This window comes from Buceros rhinoceros, unplaced genomic scaffold, assembly GCF_000710305.1.
Source record: "Buceros rhinoceros silvestris isolate BGI_N320 unplaced genomic scaffold, ASM71030v1 scaffold6454, whole genome shotgun sequence".
NCBI classification, from domain to species: Eukaryota; Metazoa; Chordata; class Aves; order Bucerotiformes; family Bucerotidae; genus Buceros; species Buceros rhinoceros.
This window is the reverse complement of record NW_010407557.1, coordinates 2,866-12,695: the sequence shown is the minus strand read 5'-3', so window position 1 is coordinate 12,695 and position 9,830 is coordinate 2,866. Positions and strand designations below refer to the sequence as shown.

Sequence of the window (9,830 nt, the reverse complement as noted above, 5' to 3'; positions counted from 1 at the left end):
AGACCCTCAGTGCTGGCCGCGGCCGTTGCTGCTGCAACCCCCGTCTCCATCCCGAGAAGTACTACGTGATCCACTGAATTTCCTATCTTTAAACTCCAGGGGAGTTAAAGTCACAGCTGATTATGAATGTGCATCAGAAGCAGGAAAAATCCCAAGTTTTAAAGCTATTTAGCTTCAAGCCATTTCGTGCAGTCTACGCCTGGTTAACACGGTCCAGGTCTACCCCTACGCTGACCCTGCTGCTGCAGGCAAACGCAGCAACGGCACTGGAGCTGCCCTGTCACCACGGGCAGCATCAGGTCTCCTAACATCTGCTTTTCTAAGCTCGCTGCCGTCTTGATTTCAAGGAGTGGTCAGCACGGAGGTTACATTAATGGCTCCGCAGTCAGCGAAGGCGTCTTCAGAGTAACTGCCCTAAACACGTAGTGAAATTACTACCAACTTCCCTGTCACAGCAACTCTCGCACTGCTTAAATACTAAGTTGTATTTAACACACGATGTTCACAAGACACACGTACATTGGTTCTGCAGCTCTTCAGGACGCTACAGGGTTACTAAGACAGATTTAAACCCAACCAGAAAGGTATTTTTCTTATTAAAAACTCACTGTCCGCTGCAGCAAGGGTACCGCAGCCCTCCCGTCCCTTTACGCAGCAGCATCAGACAGCTGGCCTCAGAAGGGACCCTGGGAAGCCTTCCTGTCCCACCTCCTGCTCAAAGCTCCCAGGTCCAGAAGCTTCAACGGGTGCTCAGCAGCCACCCCAGACCAGGCAGCTCAGAGACAGCCACAGCTTCCAGTTCGGGGGGGCAATGAGGATCCGCGCAAGGCGAGCGCTGGTCAGGAGGCACCACCACTGACCAGCAAACGGACCTCCATCTGCACCCACAGGCACCTGGCACACATCCACCGGACTCCTGGGGAATACTCTACAAACGGTTTGCCTTTTCTCTGCCTTTACAGCACAGACCACAGGATTTATGTAGCTGACCCAGTTCAGAAGCCACTGAGTTTTTCTGCCGCTTTTAACAAGCTTGAGACGAAGCACGGCCTTTAACCCCACGTCTGCGCTGGAAGCAGAGCCTCTGGAGAACTGGCAAGCTGCTGCTCTGCCCACGGTACCATAAGCCAAATCTAAAATGCTCCTCACAGAAAATTCTCCAAGCTACTTTTAACTGGTTTCTCAAAGGCTTGGGAACCCACCAGTTAATCTGTCCTACGCTTAACCTTGAATCTAAGAAGGTCCCCTAATGTTTAAACCAAATCTTTCCTTTTTTGCAGTTTAAACCAGAAGCTATTTCTGCTGCCCACAGTGGACACAGAGACCAATTATTATCTCTCCTCTTGCAACAGACATCTGTATGTGCCACAGGCTGTAATCTACCCTCCTCTGTAAACATGAGGAAGCAGACACAGATCTTTTTATTTCTTTTTTAATTCCTCCCTCTCTCACCCCAAGGCTTTCCCCTTAGGTCTTTCAGCCAACCCTACCGTACCACAATACAAATGGACCAATTTCTGAATCCAGCTCTTGGTATATTTTTGCAACCAATCCAGTGTGCTGTTGGTTTTTTCCCCCTATTGACCCACAATGAATGGGGGTCTCTTTGTTGTTCTATTTTTTGTACTGGTTTTCAAGATGAGATCCTTTGCAAAACGAGCCTTTCATTCTCCACTGCGTGTTCCCTCAGCTGGCTATTCCCAAAACTTCCCTCCTCTGCATTTGCCCTTACTAAACCACCTCCTGTTTGCTCCAGCCCAGCTCTCTGAGCCTTTGAGATCAATCTGAACCCCAATTCTACTCCGCAAAGCCTCATCACCTTGTCCAGCAAAGCGCACCTGTTAGCCACCAATTAGACTTACCCATACCATTAATGAAAAACACTGACCTGGGGTCAGACTGCACACCTCAATGGGCAAACTCTGCCAGGCAAGAGCAAGCTGTCGGCTAAGTACCGCTTCCTAAGTGCTGCTTTTCACCAGGGTGTGTCCTTATGTCAAAGCGTTTTATTTAGACTCGAGGTCCTTGAGGCTACCAAAAGCCATAGAAAAAAAAAAGTTATCGCATCCACCATTTCTCCCCGATTGACAAAAGCTCTTACACTCACAGAAGGAATTTGTCAGCAACAAACTGTGCCAGACTAAATCACATTTGTCTATCGCTTACCCCGAAACTGCAGATAAACTCAAAAAGTTCTCAGACTTACCTTTACCCTTATTTTTTTAAAGGCACACCCATCCTCCTCACACTCTCTTACAGAATATTAATGGTTTGGAGGTTGCTTCTCAGTTCTCTCAGTGATGCAGGACAAGTGACAGAGCACCCATCTCAAATGAAGATAACTCATTGCAAGCACTCTTTGATTTGTCCTTTCCCTATTTTATTTCACTCCTAAATTCTTACCACACTGTCTCAGACATTATTCATGACAGGAAAGTCTGCATAGTTAAACTTGTGAATGAAAACTTAAGAAAGGTGTAAAAGAATTGAAAAACAGCATCAAGCATTTTGATTCCCTGCCTGAGCAAGGTTCGTTTCCAGCATTTTCTTTAAATCTTTCCAGTTGCCTGAAAAGATTCTGCATATATGGCTAATGCAGGACTTTACAGTACTACCAGGGACAGGGGACAACTAACCCAAAGCCACCCTAGCGCAGACCCCAGTGAGCACGGGAGCTGCCCGTCTCTTCCAGTAACTCGAGGAGACTGCTGCAATCAAAAATAAACATCATGCGGCTTCTCTCTGCAGCATTTACACCACTAGCTACGGTCTGCCAGGCAGATCTCTATTCCAGACCGTGGTGAACAGTTCTGCCTCTAACAAGCGCAGCCAGCGGGAACAGGCAGCATGCTCCTCCCTCGAGATCTAGTCCTTGGCAGATGGTGATTATTTCCTTGTTAACTGACTCAAATTTCTTTCAGTGTTTTCAGGAGCCCACCTGGATTACCTCCCCGGCTTTCTGCAGTAAGAGGGCCCGTAGAGGAGTTGGGTTTGCCTCTTTAGGATGTTTTCTGTTTAAAAAGGCAGCGTCTGCAGACATCTCATGGGAACCATCAACTCCTTTTGCTCCCAGATTTTCCACTAGGGCACCCAATTTCATACGCAGGTTAGAAAAAGCTTCAAATCTTTTAGCGTACCCCAAGCTGGAGGATCTCACCAGCCAGCACCCATCACACTGTCATCACTTCAGAGATGACCACACTTACGAGGAGAGGTTGTCCAGTACCTTCACCTGAAAGACTCCCACAGACTTCACTGGAATTTGTATTAGTGAGATTCTCCAGCACGTTTTCCACAAACTTCTCATTCCTCAGGGTCCTGTACCTGAAGAAGTCCATAAAATCCCCCCCTCCCAATTTCCCCTAAGGCTCCTAGCAGTTTTATGCTTCCCAGTGAAGCCAAGAGAGAAGTGAAAGGCACAAACAGGAGTAGAAGGAGATAAAACTGCTGTTGTGAATCTTCTCAAAACCAATTTGTTTCAACAGCAAAAACACTTCCGCCACATGCTGAGCGTAGCACCGTGTCTGTAACGTTCTCCCTTTGTGCAAGAGAAACAGATGTTCAAATGCCTTCTGCAGCCGATTGTCAGGAAATGGTACGAGCCCATTTTTCTCTACAGCCCCATCAGGGTTCCTTGATAACACGGTGTGTGGAAACAGCATTATTTTTCATGTCATGTGTGTGTGTCCCCCCTTCGCTGTCATTTGGTTGCACCGTTCCCACATGACTGCTTCTATCACACTTTTATTGCAATTGATTAGCCATTATCTGCAGCCACTGCACGGCTCTCCATCTTCACAGAGCAGCTTTTGAGCTGTAATTTCTCAGAACCTACCCAAACATCAGGTTTTCCTTCAGTCCCAGTTCCCACTGATCAGCTGGTGCTTAATCGGGGGGAACAGGACAATACCGCATCTATCTACACCCTCCCCAGACACTCTGCGGAGGACAAAGGTATTTGTTCCTCATTGTGGTTCATGCCTGCATCCTAGAACAGAAGCCTCCAGAGGGCTCATTGCTCCTTGTAAAAACAGTAATAAAAGCTTGTTGGCATTGAATTCACAGTTACCGATAGCACTAGATATCCAGAAATACAAATTTCTTCCAAAGCTCTTACAAGATCTAAGCTTGGAAGTTTTAAAAAATGGCTGTTTCCGTGAAAGGTGCCATTTTTTATCGGACCGCTTGTACCAACAAAAGCTGTAATATAGGTTTTGCCAGCATAATCCTGTATGGGAAAAAGAAAACCAGCCCTACTGGTGTCTGAAACACTCGTATCACACGCATACACCCAGGAATCATGGACCAGCAGAGCCGAACTCCACAGGGTGCCCCTTATCCGCCTCGTACAAAAGGGTACATCACAAAGCCCATGTGAGGGATGCTGTCCCGGGTCAGGATACCTATATGCTCCACCAGCAAAGCACTCCTACGGAGGATGTCGCTACACCTGTAAATCTGGATTTTGTGCAAATACAGCAAATTCAGGCAAGGTTAGACACAGACACATTGTCACACAGCTTGCCAGTACAACAGGAACACCACGGCCTGCAGGATCACATCTCCACCACCCTGACTGACACAGCTACGCCAACAGAAATCTAACGTTTCCAAAAGTGTTATCTGTAGTCTAGACAAATCCACAGGGCATCTGGCAGTCTAGAAAGTAAGCTGATAGCTAACAGTGACTTTTTCTTAAGAGAGATTGTAAATACTGAATTATAGCAAGCCTGTATCCCTTAATGCTATGAGTTCCTATAGATAATTTATGCTGCTCTTCCTATGTGTAACGCGATTTATTTTCTCATGCATCACACTGACGCTGACAGTAAATCTCTGTAATATCTAGTCCTTCCTCCATAATAGAAAAACTCATTAATATGCCCCAGCTGCTTTAGGACACTTTCACATGAATTTATGAATATTCAATATCCATCTAGTGCTCAGCTTCTTTGTGTCTGGCCAGTGCTCTCTTGAAGAGAGGCTGCCAAAGATCTCACAATACTGTCATTAGCTTTGAGCCCTCATATTATGAAATAAGCAATATGTTTAATATCAATAAATCACAGCTCTGGGAACAGCCTCAACTGTCAAGTGGTAATTGGAGGCACTCAGCATCTCGCCCGATCAACCCACAAATACAAACTTCGTCTTGCGGCAAGGGAGGCCTTTCACAGCACAGAAACTTGCTCAGAGCAGTGCACGTCACCTCAGCACAAGATGCCCCTGTTGTCCCCACGCTGGAAGCAGATTTCTTGCCAAGTGGAAAACACCTCCAAGGAAAAAACTTGCTCACGTAGGTGATTTTTCAGCTCTGATAAAAACTGACCTGGCAGCAGCAGAACAAATTACCAAGGGCGACTGCAAGAAAAGATACCCTCAGCCGGCACAAACAGGCATGCAGCCCAGATGAAGGAAAGGAAAACCTTCAGTGACACCTCAACATTACAGGGCGAGTTATTCCCCTTCTCAAAATTGGAGAATCACTCCAGTTCTGCACTCAAGCACTCAAACCTCACTGCAGTACGACAGGACCTGGGCAGCTCGGGGTGCTCCTAACAGCTCCTCTGCTCCTGGTCCTCAGCCCATCAGGTCAAGGGGCAAAGCAGCACAGATCTTAGGACGTCACACTGCACACCTCCAGCATAAACCAGGTGCAGGCAACTGTGTCTGGTAAGCTGGCAGCAGGTGCCCCAAGGGGCTGGACCATTTCCAGGGGCACTCTCTTTAACTGTGCCGAAGTCCTGCCATCGCATACCAAGACTCTCACAGAAGTCCTAACAGGAAGAGGACAAGGAGAGAAGTCAGACATGAGTCCCCAAGGAAACACTAAGGCAGGTAAATAGAGGAAACGGCACCACTTAGGAGAGGATCCACAGCCATGGGTACATCTCCAGCTGTGAGCACCGTATTGGTTCCCTACCAGGAAAGAGTACCATCCTAGTAAGCCAGGCTTTCATCCAGCCCAGGAGGACACCAACCTTGCAGGTGGTAAGTGCTGAGCACAATTTGTTTTCATTCTACACTTTCTTGGAAAAAAGTAATGGGACAACTTTAAAAATGAGTGACCAGCCTGAAAATTTGGTTTAGCTTCTGTAAACCCGTCTATCATTCAAGGCACAAGATTTGTTCTAAACTAGTTCCACTGGTACAGTGAACATTACTCAGAGAAAGGACATGGGAAAATTGATGTCAGCAAGGTGAAAACCTTAAGCACAGAGCTGGGATGGGAACTGGAATTTACAGTGGCAGACTATTAGATTATTGACAGACAGCAGGGGAAGTCTAGAGACAGGCCAGTCTACCGGAGGAATTATATTCTGCTTATCTAAATCTCAGCCTAAAATAAAAACACACTGTCAACAACACTTCCCACCATAACCTGCTAATTTACTGGGTTCTATTAAAGAGCTGTCCTAAGTATGATGCAGTTCTTAACATGCTTCACACTTGATCTTCATACTTGTATTGCACAACTCATCACCAAGCAGCACGTAAAAACATCACGTGGAAGGACAGGCACGATGAGCAGCAACGGGAGAAGCAGGGCCCCAAGTTAAATAGGCCGTGATCCTCCAGAGGAAATGATGCGCCCGAGATGTCAGAATTCCTGCAGCGTTTTGTGCAGCTGATCTGTTCCTACCATCAGCAAAGGGCATCCCAGTGCAACCAGAGTATCAGGACTTACATAGCTTCCATGAAAGCAGCCCAACCCACCACCAACAAGCAAGAACTGAGAGTTTTTCCAGCCCTGTGCATTCATCCTTGGCCTGCAGCTACGCAGCTCCCAAGCAGCTACTGAGCAAGACCAGTCCTTCCACTTGCTGGCTCTTGGTGGACCCAGTTATGACCTGGCACCAACCTGGGGCCCTTCTTGCAGAGGCAGCAACAGTCTGGGACCTGCCAGAGGAGCTGTGGCACGGAGGAGACAGCCCTCCCATGCCATGGTGCTACAGTGCTTCAATAACCAAGGTGATCGGCTCACTTGACACGGGACAAAGGTACTAGACCGCTGCTTCCAGAGACACTTACCCACTTAGAGGTCTGGTTTTTCTAATCTCGAAGAACTGCGTTCCCGTGTGATTGTATCTGAATTTTGTCTGTCAAAGGAAAGTAACTTGAACAGTCAAACAATAAAACAACAATGCTCAAAAGGTGAATTTCAGTTCTGATTTCCTGTTGAAACACAAAACAAGCCGTAAAAGCCACTGACTCTCAGAGATGAAACCCTGTCGTGAAAAAAAGCACTTTTTCACTTGTCTTCTTAAATGACATATTAACCAGCATTACGTGGAGAGTCAAGCAAAAAGGTTGTTTGTCTAAAACCCTTAAATTTGGCATTTATGAGTTATGAATTCTCTTCTCCTGTTAGCTTACAAGTTTGAAAAAAGGTCTCGCATTTGGGAAAGAGAAAGATTTTACAGTCTACCCAAATCAATCAACACCACTCATGGTCTGAAATAACTCTATAAGAACTTTAAGCTTTTAACTCTGTCAGCCACATAGCTCACGTACGACTGTAAACCAAAAGCACAGCCAGTGCCTCCATTTACACCTAAGAAATACAAATAATTCTCTCAAAAAATACACTGCACTTGAAATGGAAATAACCAGCTAAGTGCAACTCAAGAACGCTAGTTAACACAACGAGCACGGAAGGAAAGTTCATCTCAAAGGATGCCAGCTGACAGTCACCCATCAACCAAACCCCAGCACCACTGGCCCACGAGTGCAAGCTACTGCGCAGCAGCAGCACCACCAGAAGCAGCCTCTTTCCTGCTCCTTGAGCGTGGCTGTTCATCTAATTGACTGCGATACTGCTTGAGGAAATGATCTGTCCAGTGGAAAAAGAAAAAAAAAGCCTAACAACAACAATCACACCATCCACTTGCTTTTGCTACGTTTTTTTTTCTTCCAGTTGAACCTGTTCCCCAGCCTAGCTCCCAACACAGCCACAGAAACATTCACCCCAGCACAACTGCGGTGGTGACACCAGGGCAGAAATAGGCGACCCCATGGAGGCAAACGGGAGCTCGCGAGGCATAAATAGCACAGCTGCTGGCGGTATAACCACAGGCTAAATAAAAACTCCAGCTTGCACCAGGATGCTCTGAAGTGACTTCAGTGAGAGTTCAGAGTTCTCCAGAAACAAGGCTGTGCTTCCTTCCTGCCCTCAAAACGTAGTTCTTGAGGGCCTTTCAGAGTGCCCTGAACAAAGCACGCAGCCTCTTTTAGCCCTCAAAGGAAGCCCCGACCCCGCGCCCCAGCCCACTCTGAAGCTTCTCTGAACACAGATCCAAGCCCCGTGCCTAAAGCCTGTTCCTGCTACCTAGCAGAGTGCAGAACTTCAAAACCAGAGAGGGGAAAAAATGACATAATTTTTGGAGCTCTGTGTGACACGGACTCTCCGACACAACCCCACTGAGCAGTGAGCCTCTTGTCCTGCCCAAGTGGCTGACATGCAGAAGAGAAACGCACCACCCCCCGCAGCACAGGCTGGCCCCAGCCTTCCTCCCCCGGCAGCTGCTGCGGCTCCAAGCCCTGCTGCCGCCTTGATCCCCACCACTGCTCCCCAGCAGGCCAACCGCGCCTGCTATTTCTGGATGCTCTTCCAGCTGCCACCCATATCCTTTCCTAATCCTTACCAGGACTCTGCATTCATTCCTCATCCCCACTGCTTCCCCACGTGCATTTACACACGTGAAAAGGGAGAGTTCAGAAAAAAGGAAAAAAGAGGGAGAAGAGCAGCATCTGGGCCAGAAACCATCTCCTCCAACATTATCGGTCAGATATTAGCCAGGGGGCAGCGAAAGGAAGTCTGGATAGATGTGTGCATCTCTGACGAATCCCCCCAAGCAAGGTGGGACTCCTTTGGTCAGTTCCAGTGACACAGGCAAGACTCAAGGTTAGGACAGCTGCTTGTGCCCCCACCCCAACAACAAGCACTCCCTGCGAGCTCAGCACGTAGGCAGTCCTCAGGGAGCCCGCAGGGGATTCCTGGGCGGAGGGAGAAAAGAGTTTGCCACAACACCAGCTCTTCCTTAGTCGCTTTACAAAGGTATGTCATATTATTTCTCTAGGCATCACGATCCGATCATAACATCATCGTAAAACATCTTCCAAACAAGCATTTCTACTCCCACCAATGTCACTTCAGTATAATTTAAAGTCAATTACATCTCCCAGAGGATTGCTGAGACAAGCTCAGAGCTGCAGGTGCTACCACAAATCTTTAGAGGCACCCTTTCCCCCCCGAATGATCCCAAGCCCTTGCAACCTGCCAGTGCTTTCGTAAAGCCCCTGTGAATTCACACCGGGCGCACACCAGCCTTCTCTCTGGAGGCCACACACTGGAGAAGGATACTGCAGCATCTTCATGTAGGTCTGTATTGCCTGGAGCCATTCTGGGATTGACATGGAAAGCTTGTAGTTTGGCACCGGTGGCACTGAGGGCTGGACACACAAAAAAAGATAAAGAGGTTAGACAGCTACTGCTCCCCGCAGAGCGGATAAGTGATTTACTCGGGCCGCGGTCTGCGCTTCATGCAGTGCAATGAGCTTGTAGTTTGGCACCGGTGGCACTGAGGGCTGGACACACAAAAAAAGATAAAGAGGTTAGACAGCTACTGCTCCCCGCAGAGCGGATAAGTGATTTACTCGGGCCGCGGTCTGCGCTTCATGCAGTGCAATGCAATGCGGCAGCACAGATGGCTTAAACCCCCAGCGAACTCGAGCTTCAGGCGGTCATCCCACCGACAACGGGGCTGCCTGTGCGCCAGCCCCATCCCTGCCGGAGCGGAGGGGCCCGGGGCGTCCCCTACCACCGCCGG

The 9,830-nt window shown here is 48.1% G+C and overlaps 1 protein-coding gene across 1 annotated transcript in view; it reads right to left on the bottom strand.

Moving 5' to 3' along the window:
* Window positions 1–9,450, bottom strand: part of VASH2 (vasohibin 2) — a 24,955-nt gene extending 15,505 nt beyond the window's left edge. The window contains exons 1-2 of the mRNA XM_010134503.1: window positions 9,365–9,450; window positions 7,033–7,089 (exon numbers count right to left, since the gene is read on the bottom strand). Of these exons, the coding sequence (XP_010132805.1) occupies window positions 7,033–7,089; window positions 9,365–9,417 (110 nt within the window). The 5' untranslated portion in view covers window positions 9,418–9,450. The remainder of the gene's footprint in view (window positions 1–7,032; window positions 7,090–9,364) is intronic.
* Between the last annotated feature and the right edge of the window lie 380 nt (window positions 9,451–9,830).